At 53.2% G+C, this 19,563-nt stretch overlaps 2 protein-coding genes across 2 annotated transcripts; one reads left to right on the forward strand and one right to left on the reverse strand.

Moving 5' to 3' along the window:
- Positions 1 to 2,149: 2,149 nt before the first annotated feature.
- LOC132321489 (olfactory receptor 14C36-like) lies at positions 2,150 to 8,456 on the forward strand (the record flags this gene model as incomplete). Its single annotated transcript, XM_059834981.1, has 2 exons — positions 2,150 to 2,614; positions 8,073 to 8,456. Coding segments are annotated over 2 exons (849 nt in total), but the record flags the coding sequence as incomplete, so codon positions are not given.
- Positions 8,457 to 11,982: 3,526 nt separating this feature from the next.
- LOC132321490 (olfactory receptor 14A16-like) lies at positions 11,983 to 14,729 on the reverse strand. Its single transcript, XM_059834982.1, has 2 exons — positions 13,724 to 14,729; positions 11,983 to 12,134 (listed from the first exon to the last, which is right to left on the reverse strand). Exons 1-2 carry the CDS (start codon positions 14,721 to 14,723, stop codon positions 11,983 to 11,985), a joined length of 1,152 nt encoding a protein of 383 aa, XP_059690965.1. The 5' UTR covers positions 14,724 to 14,729.
- Positions 14,730 to 19,563: the final 4,834 nt, after the last annotated feature.

Genomic DNA, 19,563 nt, shown 5'->3' on the forward strand with positions numbered 1-19,563 from the left:
TTTCACAGAGGTGCCACCAGCTTGGCTGATGGGCTTAGCTTTTGCCAGCAGTAGGTCTATTGCAGAGCTGGCTGGACTTGGCTGTGTCGGGCATGGGGTAACCCATTGCCTCTTCTAACATGGGCTCCTGATGCCCCTCCCCTAGGAAAAAAGCGGACACAGACACCAACAGAGAGCAAAAAACTTGGCCTTGCTAAATGACATCCCCTGCTCTTCCATCATCAAGAAATCCAAACTACGCATTGGAGGGGAAGAGAGAGAAACAGAAAAGGCCTCGACACTGTGCAAGCACTGCTCAGCAATAGCTAAAACAGTTATTAACACTGTTTTGGCCACTGATGCAAAGCACCAGATGAGCTGCTATGAGGAAGGTTAATCCCAACCCAGCGAGACCCGGTATAATCTGCACCCTTATTCCACAGAATTTCCGTCATGGTCAGGTCCCACACTGAGTGATACACCTGAGTGTATACATTCAATACATACAGAATCGCCCCATTCCTATGTTGTTGCATTTCTACACCCTACTCAAACCTTTCCATTCTCTCTTTCTCAGTCCCCAAATCCCCTCTTACCAACACTTACAACTTCTACTGCATACTTAGGAGCAGCTTTGCTTCCAACAGTCAGGTTTATACATCCTCATTTACCACTGCGCTGCTCCTTGACATCACTGATATTATCCACCCATTCCAGCTCCGCTCCCCCCACCCCCCCCAGCGAGTGTCCATATGAGAAGCCAATGACTTGGGCCCCATCTGTCAAGGTGGTCACTTAGGACAGGTGAAGTAACGTGCTGGATCCTTGTGTGCCAAGACCGGATTGGATTGGATCACCATTGCACCCACCCCCTTCCTCATGAGGATTGCCCTCTGTTGGTTTGAGTGGTTCCTGCTGCCTCGCTTCCTAGAACTTATAACTCACACCACGGATGATTTTCCGCCAAGGTCAGACCTCCTTGAGGTACATACCGGATCGCCCATCCTTCTGTATTACCCACCAAGTGCACCCAGGTCCTTGAGCAAAGACAATCTCACAAATGGGCTTGCTTTTTCCCAAGGGAGGAGCAGCCCACACTGCCTTCCCCAGCCACCTCCCTGTGTGCACTCCGGGGACATTATCTCCTCCCACAGTTATGTACAGGCTTTGTTTGGGCAGGACCAGGACAGTTAGCAGATCCCCTGGGGTTTACCAGCTGAGTGAGTTCTGCTAAACCAATGACCTGTCCAATACGACATAGAACAGCATCACTGAAAGTTTGGCCTGTTCTCTCAGCATCCTTGGATGAAGGCCCTCCCGTCTCATGAGCTGGCAAGGGCTGAGTTTGTTCAAGTGACTCCTGACTTGATCCCCACCCACTGCTGCTTGTTCTCCATGGGTTCTGCCTTAGGGTACAAGGGCCGGGGAGACCCTGCTGATGGAGACTGAGCCAAACACAACACAGTATCTCAGAACTATTTACACCTGCTCTTGCTAAATGTTGCTGTGGCCTCACATTGCTTTGTTTCTTCTTTAACTTTAACTTCCGTAGTAACAGCTCATCTTGGTGCCATTGAATTCCCTTGAGAGAGTCAACTGAATATCCCTGTGGGCCATTGCAGCGGGCTGTCCTTACAGCCCAGCTATACTGAGCTCTGCTCAGTGCTCAGTGCTGTGTTCTGTTCTCGGTAAGACCCTGTATCACTGATCCTGAGAAATCCACAGGTTGCTTAAAGAAGACATTGACCACCTCCCTGCCCTGACTGGAATTTCCTTATGTCCGACCACAAAATCCAACAGCAGCTCCATCACCCAGTTCCTCCTCCTGGCATTTGCAGACACGCGTCAGCTGCAGCTCTTGCACTTCTGCCTCTTCCTGGGCATCTACCTGGCTGCCCTCCTGGCCAATGGCCTCATCATCACCGCCATAGCCTGCGACCACCACCTCCACAGCCCCATGTACTTCTTCCTCCTCAACCTCTCCCTCCTCGACCTGGGCTCCATCTCCACCACTCTCCCCAAAGCCATGGCCAATTCCCTCTGGGACACCAGGGCCATCTCCTTTGCAGGATGTGCTGCTCAGTTCTTTCTGTTTGTCCTTTTCATGTCAGCAGAGTTTTATCTTCTCACCATCATGGCCTATGACCGCTACATTGCCATCTGCAAACCCCTGCACTATGGGACCCTCCTGGGCAGCAGAGCTTGTGTCCACATGGCAGCAGCTGCCTGGGGCAGTATTTTTTTCTATGCTGTGCTGCACACAGCCAATACATTTTCAGTACCACTCTGCCAAGGCAATGCTGTGGACCAGTTCTTTTGTGAAATTCCACAGATCCTCAAGCTCTCCTGCTCAGACTTGTACCTCAGGGAGGTTGGGTTTATTGTGGTTAGTGTTTCTTTTGCTTTTGGGTGCTTTGTTTTCATTGTTCTGTCCTATGTGCAGATCTTGAGGGCCGTGCTGAGGATCCCCTCTGAGCAGGGACGGCACAAAGCCTTTTCCACGTGCCTCCCTCACCTGGCCGTGGTCTCCCTGTTCCTCAGCACTGGCATATTTGCCTACCTGAAGCCCCCCTCCATCTCCTCCCCATCCCTGGACCTTGTGATGGCGGTTCTGTACTCGGTGATGCCTCCAGCAGTGAACCCCCTCATCTACAGCATGAGGAACCAGGAGCTGAAGGAGGCCCTAAGGAAACTGATGCAATGGACATTGCTCCATCAACAATAACCTGCCTCCCCTTCTCTGCGGAGTGCCCAGAGATTCTCTTAGCCCAGGACTGTGCTTTTTGTCCCTCTGATTATCATACCTGGCAGTAATTGCTGGGGTTCATACCACTGCTCTTGAGTCTTGGTCCTGTTGTATCTGACCCTTTCACCAATGTGTTGAACACTGTGTCACGTCTGGCCTCTCTAATAGCATCTCTGAAATAAAAGGCAATCTCCTGAGTGCAGTGCCTGACGGCTGAGCTTTCCTTGTAAAGCTCCGGCCAACAACACTCCAAAGGAATTGGACTTTTCAAAGTTTTCTCCTTCTGTTCTCACTGTGTTTGGGGCCATAATCTCAAGTCACACCTGGGACACTAAGAACTTGTCTGAAAACCACCTTCCTGGTGTCCAGAGGCAGTGGAGATGGTGCGTGAGCTCCCAGTCCCCTTCCTCCGGCTGCCAGAGGTATGACAGGGCTGATAGCAGCTGTCAGTGCCTCTGGAAAGGAATGTGGAGGGCTCAGGAGAGGACAGGCACTCTCCATGTGCCCGGGGGTGGGCTGTGAATGGAGACTCAGAAGGTGAAACCCCCTCAGAGGTGCTGGGGAGCAGGGCTGGCAGGGAGCAGAGCGGGGCACTTTTCCATGTCTGCCCACACACCCCAGCCCTGGGGAGGGGCCTTTCTTGCGTGGCCAGCTCCGTCCTCCTGCTGGGCTCAGGGTACTGGGGCATGGCCAGCTCTGCCCAGCCTCTCACCTGGGCCAGACCCCCGGATCCCACAGCAGGGCTGTCTGCTGATGGCCCCATGGGACACAACGGAGGTTGTGCAGGGGCAGGCAGTGGTGGGGGGCTGCACATAGGGGGCTGCTGGGGGAGCAGGCACAGAGGGCTGCTGTGTGGACTGTGTCGGGGGAGTGTTTCCCTGTCCTTTGATGCTCTCTGGTCCATGCAGCGCCTGCACTGTGGGGCTCTGGGACCATGTGGGGACCACTCAGCTGCAAAGGTCTCATCTTCTTGTCCCACAGTCCCCAGCTCGGTGTCAGCCGACGGGCACTGCCACGGGGCCTCTGTGCTGGGTGTAGGGTGTCTCCTCGTGCCCTGCTCTGAGCCCATGCAGGCACCTGCAGTGCATGTCTTTGCTTGTAGCTGACCACCATGGCCCGTCTGCATGCTCCCAGGACATCCTGACCAGGCTGTCCTTGGAGATGGGTTGTGATGGTGGCTGAGGTGAGCAGCTCTGGTGCAGGCATGATCTGCAGAGCAGCACTCTAGCACCATGTACAGGGGCTTTCCTGAACCAGGGACACCTCAGGGGAGTGGAGAGACCCATCAGGAGCCAGCAGCTAACGTGACAGCAGCCAACGAGTCCTGGGTAGGGCCAGGAGCAAAGGTGGCCAAGCCCCCACACGTATAAAATAAAACCCTAGGGAGTGCCACGAGCAGGGCGGACAAATGGGGTGTGGTGCATCAGAAAGGGCATGGCACGGCACTTTGCGGGGCAGTTCACGTGGAAGGGCGTGCAGGAAGGGCGCTGTAACTCCACTGGCTTGACCAGGGAGATATGGTATCTACCCAGCAGAATGCCATGGCCTCTCTAAACTCTGCATCCACTGTGACTGTCGAGTCTTTGCAGACAGAGCTCCACTGGGAACATGCTGGAAACACACCCTACCTTTCCTGGAACAAGCCTGTCAGGCAGACCGGACACATCATATGGAGGATTCCCTATCCTCTCTCCACCTGACTGAACGCGGTCACTCAAGGGATAGGGGGAAACGGTGACAGGTTCCTGCCTGGCACAACAGACGCATCTCCTCCATCACTACCCCACCTTCCCAGGTGTCCTTGCACAACAGGTACGAGAATCTGCAAGTGGAACCCAACAATGATGAGGATGATGGTTCATCTAGGTTGGAGGTGTCCCCAAGGTTAAGTCAGACTACTCCCTGCGTCAAAACCACTTCCATAAAGAGAAAAAGATGGGCCACTGTCATAGGAGACTCTCTCCTGAGGGGAACAGAAGGCCCAATGTGCAGACTGGACCCACTTCTTAGGGAAGTCTGCTGCCTCCCTAGGGTCTGCATTAAAGATATGATGAGAAAAATTCCTACCCTGGTACAGCTCTCACATTATTGTTCATTCTTTGTTTTTCATGTCAGCAGCGATGAATCACAGAATCACAGAATCACTAAGGTTGGAAAAGACCTGTAAGATGATCAGGTCCAACCACCACCCCAACACCACCATGCCCCTTAAACCATGTCCCGCAGTGCCACGTCCACAGGTTCCTTGAACCCCTCCAGTGCTGGTGACTCCATCACCTCCCTGGGCAGCCTGTTCCAATAAGTTGCAATAAGAAGCCCAAGGGCAATCAAGAGAGAATTCAGGGCCTTGGGACGACTAGTTAAGGGATCAGGAGCACAAGCAGTGCTCTCCTCTGTCCTTCCAGTTGCAGGAAATGATGAAGAAAGAAACAGGACGAGCCAGCAGATCAATACCTGGCTCTGAGCCTGGTGTCACCAGCAGAATTTGGGGATTTTTGATCATGAGTCGATCTACACAACACCAGGCCTGCTGGCAACAGATGGGGTACACCTGTCCCAGAAGAGGAAAAGAATCTTTGCCGAAGAGCTAGCAGGGCTCCTTGAAAGAGCTTTAAATTGGATTTGAAGGGGGAAAGGGATAAAACCAGGCTCACCAGAGATAAACCTGGGGGGGCACACCAATGTTGGAGGGACGCTGTGCTAGCGAGGTCCTTCAGTCTGCTCCACGATGTGCTGAGTACAATGGAGCACATTTGAAGTGTGTTTATACTAATGCGTGCAGCATGCAGAATAAACAAGAGGAACTAGAAGCTTTGGCCCAGTACAGCCGAGGGTGCCCCCAACCTTCATGTCCCTCACCAGTCACTCTTTGTTTGTCAGTACTAGGTCCAGTAGAACACCTCTCCTTGTTGGCTCCTCCACCACCTGAGTCAAAAAGTTATCATCAATACACTGGGGGAACCTCCCGGACTGTAAATGCCTGGCTGTGAAGACTTCCCAGCAGGTATCAGGGTGAGTGAAATCTCGCAGGAGAACTGAGACCTGTGATGGTGAGATGACTCTCAGCTGTCTGTAGAAGGCCTCATCATTTTCCCCACCCTGATCAGGTGGCCTGTAATCAACACCCACAACAGCATCTCTCATGTCAGCCTGCCCCTTAATCCTTACCCACAAGCTCTCAACTCGCTCCTCATCTGCCCCCAGGGAGAGCTCGATACATTCCAGTTGCACTCTCCACATAAAGAGCAACTCCACCACCTCCCCTTGCTGGCCTATCTTTCCTAAAAAGAACACAGCCATCCATGACAGCGTTCCAGTCATGTGAGCTATCCCACCATGTCTCAGTCATTGCAATGAGATCATGGCCCTGCGACCACACACAGATCTCCAATTCTTCGTGTTTATTCCCTGTGCTGCTCGTTCTGGGCGTCACCTCAAAGCACCAGGAGGAAAAGAAGGTTATCAGAAGTAGTCAACATGGATTCACCAAGAAAAGTAATGTCTGACCAATCTGATAGCCTCCTACGATGACATGTCTGGATGGATAGATGCGGGGAGGGCAGTGGATGTTGTCTGCCTTGGCTTCAGCAAGGCTTTCGACACCGTCTCCCACATCATCCTCAGAGGCAAGCTTAGGAAGTGTGATGGAATGGGCAGTGGGGTGGATTTGGAACTGGCTGATAGACAGAGCTCCGAGGGTTGTGATTAGTGGCCCAGAGTCTAGTTGGAGGTCTGTAACAAGTGGTGTTCCCCAGGGGTCAGGACTGGGTCCAGTCCTGTTCAATATATTCAGCAATGACCTGGATGAAGGGATAGAGTGTGCCCTCAGCAAGTTTGCTGATGACACAAAACTGGGAGGAGTGGTGGATACGGCGGAAGGCTGCGCTGCCATTCAGCGTGACCTGGACAGGCTGGAGAGTTGGGCAGAGAGGAACCTGATGAAATTCAGCAAAGGCAAGTGTAGGGCACTGCACCGGGGGCGGAATAACCCCCTGCATCAGCACAGGTTAGGGGCTGACCTGCTGGAGAGCAGCTCTGTGGAAAGGGACCTGGGAGTCCTGGGGGACAACAGGATGACCACGAGCCACCAATGTGCCCTTGTAGCCAAGAAGGCCAATGGCATCCTGGGCTGCATCCAGAAGAGTGTGGCTAGCAGGGCGAGGGAGGTTATCCTCCCCCTCTACTCTGCCCTGCTGAGGCCGCATCTGGAGAACTGTGTCCAGTTCTGGGCTCCCCGGTTCAAGAAGGACAGGGAGCTGCTGGAGAGGGTCCAGCAAAGGGCTACGAAGATGATTAGGGGAGTGGAACATCTTTCTTAGGAGGAAAGGCTGAGGGACTTGGGTTATTATAGTTTGGAGAAGAGAAGACTGAGGGGGATCTTATCAATGCTTAGAAATAGTTAAGGGGTGGGTGCCAGGAGGATGGGAACAGTCTTTTTTCAGTGGTGCCCAGTGACAGGACAAGAGGTAATGGGCACAAACATGGTCATAGGAAGTTCCATCTTAACATGAGGAGGAACTTCTTTCCTTTGAGGGTGTCAGAGTACTGGAACAATCTGCCCAGAGAGGTTGTGGAGTCTCCTTCTCTGGAGATATTCAAAACTAGTGTGGAAGCATTCCTGTGCAACCTGCTGTAGGTGAACCTGATCTGGTGGGGGATTGGACTAGATTATCTCTAGAGGTCCCTTCCAACCCCTCTCATTCTGTGATTCTGTGATTCTCTCGGTGGCTCCTTATCCCCTTCTGCAAGAGGGTGGGGACAACTCTAGTCAGGTCCATGTTGAAGCTGTTTCCATGTTGGATGCAATGAATGGATTTCTTTTGTCCCTGTCAAACCAATGCATTGTTGGCTGTGAGTGAGAGTGTTGCAGTGGTCAGGAGGGTATTTTCTCCCTCACAGAGATGACCGTGCCTCCCTTCCATGCAGTCCGCAACTTGCGAATCCCCAGCAGAAGGTTTCTTAAGCAGTGCTATGGCTGCTTTCTCCCAGCTCTGAGCTCCTCGGCCCCTCGGGGAGGCAGGAGGAGGTCAGGGCCTGTGGGAACCAGAGTCAGAGGCCAGTAGAGGACAGAGGCCAGCAAGAGGTCACTTCTTCCTGAGACCCCGTATGCAGTGTGGTGTTGTGTATATTTGTGCTGAGCAGTGCTGAGAAGGGGGGATAATGCCCGCTGTGCTGTGTGTGCATCTGTAATGGTGTTGGTATCTGCATGGGGGTGTGTGATGCTATGGATATCTGCAATGGGATCAGTATCTGCAATGGCCTCTGCATCTGCAATGGGAAAGAATCTGCCACGGCATCTGCAAAGGTATCTGCATCTGGAATGCTGGGTGTGCAACTGTCCTGTCAGCTACAGCTCTCCAATGCAGCCATCATTGCGGATGGAGATACCATTGTGGATAACATTGCCAATGCTGGTGCAGATGCCACTGCAGATGGAAATACACTTTCAGGTGCAATTGCTGATGGAGATGCTATTGAGGATGCAGGTGCCATTGCAGATACCATTGCAGACACAGACACCATTGGAGATGCAGGTGCCTTTGAAGATTCCTTTGAAGGTACTGGCATCGATGCCACTGGAGATGCCATGGCAGATGCAGATACCATTACAGACATCACCGGAGACACAGGTGCTGTGTCAGACACCACTGCAGCTGCAGATACCACAGCAGATGGCATTGAAGATGCAAGTCCAATTTCAGATGCAACTTACCGATGGAGACCCCCTTGAAGATGCTGATGCCATTGCAGATACTACATGGCCAGAAATTTAGCGAGCTTGCGCTTATGAGGCAAAGACACTTGCTAAAGTGGACACATCTTGTTGACTCCACACAGCTAGAGAACATATCATAGTTCACGGTGTGCACGCACAGCCTACCCTCCCTGCTTCCTAGAAAAAACCCTTTGAGACTGACCCCTTACTGAAGCCTCGACCATGGGCAGACACTCGGCTCTGCCTGGTAATCCCCTGCTGCTCCCCTGCCAGGTCCCGGGGCTTCCCCTTACTGGAGGGGTCGTGAGTAGATTCAGCTACTGCAATTGAATGATCATGCTTTTACTCATACTTTTTGTCTTTGTCTTCTTGAAAGTGGAACTGCAAACCCAGTTCCTATTTCACATAATGAAGACTTCCAATGGGATTTCGAGGAAAGGACCGATGGCAGGGAAAGGCAGGACTCAAGTTTGTTTGGGGATGAAATAGGGCTAAAAATAGCTAGTCATGATGAAGGAGGTTGCTGGTAAGTACACTTGTCCGGCCATGCCCTGCAACTGATGGCCCCAGCCTGTCTTGCCTTCTTGTTAAACTCCATTTCACTACTTCCTGGGGTGAGGGGGATCTGTGCCCTTTGTACGTGTGGAGGTGTGAGTGCCAGCCCCTGGAGGGGGGACCACAAGTCATAGGGGCTCACATGCCTGGGGGGCAGCAACTGTAGACACCCGAGTGCCTGCAAAACATGTGGATGTGCGTGTCAGTGTGTGCAACTGCTAGCCAACATCAGGCTGGAGTAGCCAGTGAGTAGGATAAGGGGCCTGGGAGCCAGGTACCAGAGAGACCTTAAGTCTGGACCGCATGTCAGAGAGCGCCGGGGCTCTGGGAGTTGACTCCTGGAGGGAGCAGGAGGTCCAAAGCATCGCCTGGAGGAACTGTGGGGTCTTGGGGCTCTGGTACTGGTAAGGCCATAGGTCTGGGCAAGGAGGTGAAGTCGTCCTTTACATGCCCCGGCAAGTACCTCAGATACAGCTCTCGAGGTGGCACTGGCTGCTTATGGTCAGACCCCGGAGCTCTGCCTGAAAACCTGGGAACTGCTCTCAATACTTTAAAAAAAAAAAAGAAAAAAAAGAAGCAGCACCTTTTTACCAGCTGAAATGTTTCAGTACTTTCAGTAAAACATCACTGTAATTCCAATCCTGCCAAAATGTGCCTTTTGAGACTGTGTATTAATTGCGGGAGAAGAAATCCTGATCTTGCCCGGTGCTTGCATTGCCACTACTCTGTCTATCATGCTGCGTATTTAATCTCCCTAACCTTCCAGGTGTTTCTGCCTGTCCTGATCAAACACCCCACGTCTGAAGTCATCTCTCCAGAAGCCGATCTGGACATACGCACTTTCCACTGTTCTCCAGAGGTTTTCCTCCTCTTACTCTTTGATCATTCAGATCCCTCTCACCTATCACCCATCTTTGAGCCCCAGGGAGGTAAAGCATCATTGTCTTTCAGTCCTCTCCCTCATAGTCCCCATAGGCAACTCTTCAACTGGGGTGGTGAACCTCGTTGGAAGCTGCTAAAAGTAACCATACAGCTGAGAAGTGTGTTTATTGTGGATTAAGCTGTCTTGTGTTTTACTTTTTCTTCTTTTTTCTTTCCCCCAATTAAAAAACCCTCTTTCCATGCAGTTCTCCATGGAGAGCAGGTAGGAATTGCTGCAAAGCAGCTGTAATATTCAGCTGCAGACTTTGGTGGAGAAGTCTGATGTAAACAAAAGTGAAGCAAGTCCCTGGTGGCCAACGGCAGGGTTGGAGAGGTGAGGAGCAAGGCTGTCCATACCGTGTCTGGCCTCAAGGGACTGCTTTTCCTACCTGTCCCCACCTCTTTAGGATACATTCTGCATCCATATCAACTGGAGAATTCTCCTATCACATCTTCAGATTGCTCATTGAAAAGGATGAGCTAGCTATGCTACTTCAGGGTAGGTACCTACCTCTCTAATTGGCTATACAAATGTTGAAGACCTGAAGAAAACTATAGAAGAGGCATAGCTCGTTAGCGCTTTCTGCATTTTAATGAGCCCCATGGTGTATGTAGTGCTGAGTCCAGGAGCCTCAGGTACTGAGAAGAGACTGAACAATCCCCTCAAGGAGACAAAGGCAGAAGACAAACCTAAACTACTCTGAAGCATTACTGGGCCCCACTGAGGGCCATTACTGACAAAGCCTCCCCAGGGACTCGTTAGAGCTGATAACTGGAGGCTGTGATTGCAGGTAGGCAAAGGCACTGTGCAGGTGGCTCTGATGCTGACAAAGCCCTTGGATTGTTACATGGAGCACAAAGGCCAAGCCCTGACCCCCGGCCCATGGGAAGGGGGATCCTGTCCCTCACACGTGGGTCAGGGCCCTTCCTGGGGCAGTGGATGTGGGGTCTGCAATGCCCAGTGCAGGACAATGGAACAACACTCCCAGCTTCCCAATGGGGTTGCAAGGAGGAAATGAGGCTCCAGTACCATGAGGACAACATGTCTTCTCACAGCCCTTGGTGGCACAGACAACTGCCATAGCCCAGAGGACAAAGACCTGGGTTCTGTTCGTGTCTTCCAGCCTGGCCAGCGCCCTTGGCAGTTTCCATCGCAGGCTGTCCCACACCTGCCCCTGTTTTCCTGCAGGCTGTAGACATCCATCTTGCTTCTCCACCTTGCTCTCCCCTGGACATTTCTCTGCCTTCACTGACGTCTCCCCACCCTCACTGGCCGTTCGTTGGAACACAAAGCCACGGTCTGATCACCAACTCTCACTGGGTGACCTCTTGCACCACAGCCCTACCCTTCGAGTGACATTTCTTCTTCCTCATGTCCAGGCTCCACTTTCCAAGCTGCACTTTGTAGCATTTTTTCTCTCTCCTGCTTTTTCCCACCTCCAAGGAAAGCTCAAAATTCTCAGAAAGCACCCTCCAAGCAGGCAAGCTAACTCATCAGCCTTCTTGTGGCCTTTCACCTGAGCTGACAAAAGTAACCTTACCGTGATCTTCTAAACCACGTGCCTTTTCCCTGGCCTTTCAGCTTCTTGGATAGGCACAAACAAGCCCTATGCCTGCTGCTGTCCCATCAGGTACTCAGGCAGAAGGCACATGCCAACCCATATCCATGGCCTCTTCCTGGATGGGGCTCCACCATGTGGGGGGATAATAAGGACATTCAAGAGTGTTGGCCCAAATGCTAATCACTGAGGGATTCTGGGAATGACTGCCTTCTAAAAAGACTTTGTACTGCTGATGACATTTGGGCCTCACCATCCAGCCAACTTCCCACCCACCCTACCATCCACTTCTTCATCCTGGAGAGCATCAATCCGGCTCTAAGGAGACTCTGGGAGATGATGTCAAAGGCCTTGCAAAAGTCCAGGTACACAACGTGCCCTCGTTTCCCCTAACCATTCTGATTCAGCAATGCCTTTCTTGTCCTTCAAGGGCCTTGAGATGGCAGCAGGACAACTTTCCCCATGTCCTCCTAGAGTCTGAGGTAGGCAGGCCACTTGCAATTCTGTCAATCCGCATCCCTGCCCTTCTTGAAGAGGGGTTTGACGTCTGCTTTTTCCAAGGACCACAGAACCTCCATGATTGCTCCGGCACTTTTGAGGTCACAATCCAGAATCACAGGCAAGGGTGACGTAGCAGTCAGGAGCACTTGCAATGAGCCTGTCCAAGGCAGCTGAGATGAATGTAGCTGTGAAAATGGAAATTTGTTCTTGGAGTCACACAGAGAAATGTCGGAGCTCTGCCAGGTGCCCATGTCTCAGCTGGTCTCTTGCAATCCTTGTACACACAAGGGTGATCAGAGAGTGGAGTCCTTGCCTTGCACGTGCAGAGGCAGTGCACTGCAGCAGTCACAGTGTCTCTCTGACCTCCTGCTGCTGCTCCCAGAGGCTGGGAGGCACCTCAGCCCTGCGGTGTATCGCCCTGCTCTGCACTCATCTGAGATGCTCCACGGCATGAGGAATGGACACGGGGACGTCCGTTCAATGAAGCACATCCCAGTGCTGCATCCAGGTGCTTTCCCAGGGGATGTTACTCTCAAAGTGAGAAGTGACCTCGAGAGACTGTCTGTCCCACAGGCCTTCATGGCACCCCCAGGAAGAGCTGATGGCATTTGTGCTCACTCGGGTTCATCTCCCCACACGCACACCATGTGCATGCTTACGTCTCGTCTGTACAATGCAAACCTGGACTTCTGACCTGGTCATTTGGTGTCCCTCTGTGGAGGGACAAGCAACCTCTCCGAGCTGGGGTGAGAGGCCATTGTGGAAATGGTGGTGGTTATTGGCTGGTGTGTGACGACTGCCCTGGGGCAGCTGCCCGGGGTGTCCAGCGAACACGGGCACAGGCCAGACCCTGCTCTGCTGGTCCTCCATGTCTCTCGCAGGAGCCCGGCTGTGCGAGGACGCTGCTGTGTGCCCCCACCCTGCCCACTCCCACACTTGAGCTGCTCACTGGAGTTCTCCTCTCCGGGGCACTTGCCATCCCAGCCATCCCAGCCCCTCTCTGAATCTTGCCACCTCCCTGCCCTCTCCCCAGCCAAGCCCAGCAGAGCAGCCCTGGTGGGACTGGTCCCACAGCAGGAAATGGAGGCCAGTGAGAATGTCCATCCAGCCGGCACCCTGAGGAGATCTCCGCTGCAGGCAGCTTGCAGCCCCAGGTGCCAAACTTGCTCCCCAGGACGGCATGAGAGAATTGGCCCAGGGGATGCTCAGGAAGGGCCTTTTGCCCCAGGGACAGGGCAGCCTGCCCCCAGCTGCCACCTTCAGCAAAAGCTTTCTCTTTCCATGTCTCCCCTGCACACACACAGTGCCCTGCTCTTCTCCTTGCACTGGCCAGCCACCCCTGCTCCCTCTCCACAGGCTCCCCACAGCCTCTGAGCTGGCGGCGTTGCTCTGAAGATCAAGCAGGCTTTGGAGCCCAGGGCCATGGGGTGACTCCACAGGGTCATGCTGGTCATGCTGGGAGGCAGACCCAGCTCCAGGTGCCTCCTGCCCCCTTCACCTCAGCACACAGTCCTGCCCCATGGCTCCAGAGAAGATCTCAGAGAAAGGATCTCAGGGAAACCACCCAGAGCAGGGTCCTTTATTTTGTTTAAACAAACAGCTCCCAATTTACACAAAGTCCCTGGGTCACAAAAGACAGGCAGATACTGAAATAGAAATAGGATGAAGAATGACTTCCTTTTTGTGGACAGCATTAATACAACCAAGAAAAGCTAAAAACCAAAGAAACCAAACCAAACAACCTACCAAAGAGAGTCTGGGCATGTAATGAGTTATGTGACAAGAGACATGCAGAAAACGATGGGCAGTTCATTGCCACTTCTGAAAAGCAACCAGTCATCAGTTTCCTTAGGGCATCCTTGAGCTCCTTATTCCTCATGCTGTAGATGAGGGGGTTCACTGCTGGAGGAACCACCGAGTACAGAACTGCCACCACAAGTTCCAGGGATGGGGAGGAGATGGAGCGGGGCTTCAGGTGGGCAAACATGATAGTGCTGATGAACAGGGAGACCACAACTAGGTGAGGGAGGCATGTGGAAAAGGCTTTGTGCCGTCCCTGCTCAGAGGGGATCCTCAGCACGGCCCTCAAGATCTGCACATAGGACAGCACAATGAAAACAAAGCAGCCAAAAGCAAAAGAAACACTAACCACAATAAGCCCAACTTCCCTGAGGTAGGCGTCTGAGCACGAGAGCTTGAGGATCTGTGGAATTTCACAGAAGAACTGGTCCACAGCATTGCCTTGGCAGAGTGGTAGTGAAAATGTATTGGCTGTGTGCAGCACAGCATAGAAAAAAATACTGCCCCAGGCAGCTGCTGCCATGTGGACACAAGCTCTGCTGCCCAGGAGGGTCCCGTAGTGCAGGGGTTTGCAGATGGCAATGTAGCGGTTGTAGGCCATGATGGTCAGAAGATAAAACTCTGCTGACATGAATAGGACAAACAGAAAGAGCTGAGCAGCACATCCTGCAAAGGAGATGGCCCTGGTGTCCCAGAGGGAATTGGCCATGGCTTTGGGGACAGTGGTGGAGATGGAGCCCAGGTCGATGAAGGAAAGGTTGAGGAGGAAGAAGTACATGGGGCTGTGGAGGTGGTGGTCGCAGACTATGGCGGTGATGATGAGGCCATTGCCCAGGAGGGCAGCCAGGTAGATGCCCAGGAAGAGGCAGAAGTGCAAGAGCTGCAGCTCCCGTGTGTCTGCGAATGCCAGGAGGAGGAACTGGGTGATGGAGCTGCTGTTGGACATTTGCTGTTTCCTGGTCTGGGGCTCTGTCCAAAGAAGGAAAAGACAGGAAAAAATTAGGACAGGTTTCTCTGAGAAACGCCACTCCATTTTTCATAGCACCCCCCCCCCCCCAGTTGGAATGCATTTCCTTTCTCCAGTTTCTGCTGGCTGAGTGTGCTGTGAGGAGCAGGAGCTCTGCCCTTCTGCTGCTGAGGAGTCAGCTTTGCTCTGCTGCAGGGGGTACACGGGAGCTGACTTGTGACATCTCCGATGTTCACAGGCTATGTCAGAAGTAATCCACCTTTCATGGAAAAGTTCAATATCTGCACTCATGACTGGGAAGGACGTGGGCTGCAGCAGGAGGCTCAGCATCTCTTTTTAATAATATTGTCTGTGTTTTTAATTTTCCACAAAGAAATCTGGTAAGTGTTCTATTTAGGAGTAGAAATCCTCATTTTTATGACTGAAAATGTGAAGAGCCTTGAGATGGGACAGGCAAAAGGGCACAGCTCTTTGTAACTTAATGCAGAGTCAGGAGAGCTGTAGTGTCCATCAGTCCTTTTCCCATCTGCCCTGTGCTTTCACTTGTGCTGCCTTGGAGATGACTTCAGACACAAATTACTCATTTAGAAAAAAACCTGGACTCTGATGAGACCAGAGGAGCTCTCATTCAAAGGGCAGCTCTGCAAACACTCCTCTCGCCCAGCCCAGAGGTGGAGGTGTGATGGAGAGGGCAGGACACGACCCCTCCCAGAGAGAAGCAACTGACTCTGCGAGGAGAGTGCCGACCCCCAAGGAAAGGCTCCGCACTCCCGAGGATCCCACAGCAGAGCTGCGCCTTTCTGGGGGGCAGCTTGCAAGCCCTGCAGGACAGGCAAAGCAGAGACTCGGGGGTCCCTCCGATGGGAGGTTCTACAGAGAGAGTCAGCTCATTGCCCCGCAGACAGTGCCCAGCAGACATCTGCAGGGAAACACAGAAAGAGAGCTGCCTGAGCGCACCCTCCCCCTGTGCTTGTTTGCAGTGTCCTCCCAACCCCGTCCCTGTCTCTGCTGCCTGCAGCTGTCCCTGCCAGGAGCTGGTTCTCTGTCCCCTGTGTCTCCTCCCTGGCAGTGCTCACAGAGCCCATCCCACCCGCTGCCTGCTCAGCTCTGCCCTGCAGAGCCCTCCCTGCAGCAGGACACTGCCCAGGGGCATCTCTGGGTGTGCAGGCTCTGAGGGGAACATCAGACCAGCCCTGGCGAGGCTGGAAAAGTGACACTGATGCTGTCTGTAACCACGGCATGGTGATTTCCAACACTCCCCGCTTTATTCACCTCTAAGAGGAACAGACTTGGAATTTCAGCGCCTCCTCCAGAAATGAGAGATTAATTTCTATGTGCCATCGCCCACCCAGACAACCCAGAGGAGAAGAGTGAAAGACCAGGATCCTTCCCTTTCAGGCAGCCCCTGCCTTGCTGTGCTTCCTGAAAAGTCTCCTGGGAAGATCCTGCAGTGATGTGGAGCTGTGAGCAGCCCTGACCCACACAGCACCCTCTCAACAGCAGAAGCACCCTGCCCTTGCACTGGTCTCTCCTTCCACCCCCAGCTTCTCCCCACAGCGCCGTGGGGAGCTCCCCGGGCAGGCTGAGTGCTGACCCTGGCAGGCGGCAGAGTCCCTGCCCCAGCACCCAGCCCCGGGGGTGCAGGGACCCTGCTCGGAAGGACAGCCCTGGGCACCCCTGGCTGCACACCCACCTTCACACCCTGCAGCCGTCCCTGGCAGAAGGCAGCCCTCATGCCCTGTCCCTCTGATGCTGCAGCAGGGAAGCCCTGCTCTGGGGCACCTCCTTCTCCTCTACACTGGAGCACCTGTGGCAGTTCTTCCTGAAAGCTCTCAGAGTTTGTTTGATGTGTCAGCATTAGGAGATCTTTCCGTTAATTATACCTATATTGCCCTGCAGCCAGAGACTTACCGTGTCAAGGGCTGTGAAGATTTCTCCTCCAGTGAGCTCGCCTCTGTCCTCCCACCCCAGACTGCCTTTAACCTCTCTCTGCCTTGATCCTCTCCCCTCGGTGCCTGCAGGCAGTGCCCTCAGCCCTGCTGCGCTCTGCAGAGGAGCTGCTCCTGGGCAGAGCTGTCTCTCCTCAGCGCTGCCCGCTTGCCCTGAGCTCCCTCCATCCCAGGAGCCCGGCACAGCTCAGCAGCAGAGGAGCAGCCCAAGGCGGCACTTTCTCTGCCCCTCGGGGCTCCCCCCAGGGGTCCCTGGGGCTCCAGGGGAACCTGCTGTGAAACAGGCTGGAGCAATCACTGAGGTTCCCTCCCGCAGCTGGGGAGAGACACTTCTTTCCAGCACTGTCATTTCCCTGCTGAGAGACAGACTCACGCCTAAATATCAACTTTTCTTGGCCCATCTTTAGACAGGACAGCCAGACAGGGACAGGCAGGGATCTCCTTTACCCCTGCTGAGGGAAGGGATGCAGCTGAGCCCGACAAGGCATCTCATCCTGGGTTTGGAGTGCTGGGGCTGGAAGGGCACTCAGCTCCCTCCCATGCACACCACAGACCCACAGCAGGTGGGATTCCTCCTGCCCCCCTTCAGGTGGACACACAATAGGCACCTGCATGTGAGCTCCTGCTCTCAGCTCCCATGGTAATTAATGGAGCTGGAGGCCAGGAGTGAGCTGTTCAGGTGCAGTTGTCTGGTGACATCTGAGGTGCCAGAGGTGGTCAAAGATGTGTGCCGGTAATAGAGACAGACTGAAGATACGTGCAGGCTGATGTAGAGACAGGCCAACATCTGGGGCATCTTCTTGGAGGCTCTTGGGAATTTCCTTTGGCCAACTGAAAGGACAGCTGCTGCCAAATTAAGGGCAACTAAACCTGTCCCTACTCATTATGTTCAGGTCAGCCTATAGAGATATTCATAGGATGGAATGGAATCTTATTCCATAGGGAGAGCTCAGTCTCTTTCTTCCTCTCCTCCAGGTGTTGGGTTTACTAGATCTTCACTGACTGTATTGGCAGCTGTCTCGTGTTCATCCCCACATTGGGGTACAGAATTCAAGGCAGCTGCTCAATGTAATGTTGAAATCCAGGCCCACAGAGCTACATGAGATGCCAGGGCTGGCAAGAAAATCACAGGACCAACAGGAAAGCAATTTCCATTCAGGGTGGGTGTGTGACAAGACACCGCAGGCGGCATTACAGACAATGCAATTTGGTGGCTGTGTGCCATTGAATGTTGCCATCACTCAGAGGCATTGGTCATCAGATGTCATAAGAGAGGCAACGTCTGTCCCTTCTCTGCCCAATAGCTGCAGGCATTGCGTGAACACAAAGCATCACACAGGGATCTGTACTCACTCCCTTGATGATACAGTCCCAGAAAAGAACAATCCTTTTCTCACTGTGCCTGCACACATCTTGTCTTCATGGACCGCATCCTCCAAGCACAGCAATGGTCCATATCAAAACTCAGTTGACACTCAAAAGGGAATTCAAGGGCACCAAGATGAGCTGTTGCTACTTCAGGAAACTTAAGGAAGAGACAGAGAGACTGTGGACCACTGCTAAGTTTAGTAAGAGTAGGTGTAGATGGATCTGAGATGCTCTGTGTCCCCTTTGCCTTAGTTTCCACCAGCAAGGTCTCCCAGGCCTTTGTGCTTTGAGGCAGGGCTCTGGAGGAGAACAACCAGCTGTGAATGGGGATGAAGCCAGGGGTTACCTGAGCAAACTGCACACCTACCAGTCCATTGGACCGTAGGGGCTGCATCCAAGTGTGCTGGGAGAGTTCTTCACCAGTAGAACCTGGACCATGATGATCCCAGTAAGGAAGGTACGCAGACACTGTGAAGTATCATTTAAAATGCAGTTAGGTCGAGGATTATAAGGAGAGAATAGTATAGGTAATCTTTGATCCAGTTAGGTGGTGGGATGCCTAGGTGGTGTAGCATCAGATGGGACTCCCAGCCATGCGCAGCACGCCATGCAGACTCCGTCCAGAGAAGACAGTCTCCCATTTTGGTCAATCAAACTCTTACTGTATACTCTTAGGAGGAAACGACTCTATTTCTCTTCTCCACAGTCAGTCAGAAATGATGTTCTCAGGAGACCTTCCTGCTGCATTGTCAGACAGAGACAAGGCCATGCAGGTGCCATGATGGCCGGTACCGAGTGGGAGCTGCCCACAGGCTGCACTGGGACAAGGAGCTGCTGAGGTTGTCCTGTGCCCAAGGGATCTCTGCAGCACAGTACAGGTGTGGAGGCCACGCTGTACACGCAGCACAGCGCAGCACAGCACTAACTCTTCGATTCACAATGGTCTTCTGGTCAGAATCAGTGATCAGGTTTGCCTGTGAGAAGTCTGCGCTCCACCCCGGTGCCACGGCTGAGGTGCTGCAGCCCAAAGGTGCATGGCCAGGGGGAGCTGGAGCACAGGCAGGAGGAGCTGAAGCCCCAGGACTTGTCACTCTACTGTGATGGTTTGGGATTAAATGAGAAGTGGTGGCACAGCTTGCTGAGCTGGGGTGCTGCAGTGCAGGGATACAGGCTCTGATGGAGAAGGTGACAGGGAGGACAAGTATTGGGGGGAAGCACGCTGTGTGAAGGAGCAGCTAGGATATATGGAGCTCCTCTATGAGATGGGCAACAGGTTGGGCCAGCTTCTGTGAGTGAGGATGAGAACAGAAATCAGTAAGGGTGACATGGTCTTGGCACTCATAACCTACATGGTCAGGGAGAGGAAACAGCAATAGTCCTCTCTCAGCAAGCCGAGGAAGTCTCCAGGTTAAGCAGCAGGTTCCTGTGGGGGACTGTAAGTGCCCTGGCATTCCCTGGCCAGGCAAAGCGACAGGATGCTGGCAGCCTGGAGGCTCCTGGGA

Source organism: Gavia stellata, unplaced genomic scaffold, assembly GCF_030936135.1.
Source record: "Gavia stellata isolate bGavSte3 unplaced genomic scaffold, bGavSte3.hap2 HAP2_SCAFFOLD_42, whole genome shotgun sequence".
NCBI lineage: Eukaryota > Metazoa > Chordata > Aves > Gaviiformes > Gaviidae > Gavia > Gavia stellata.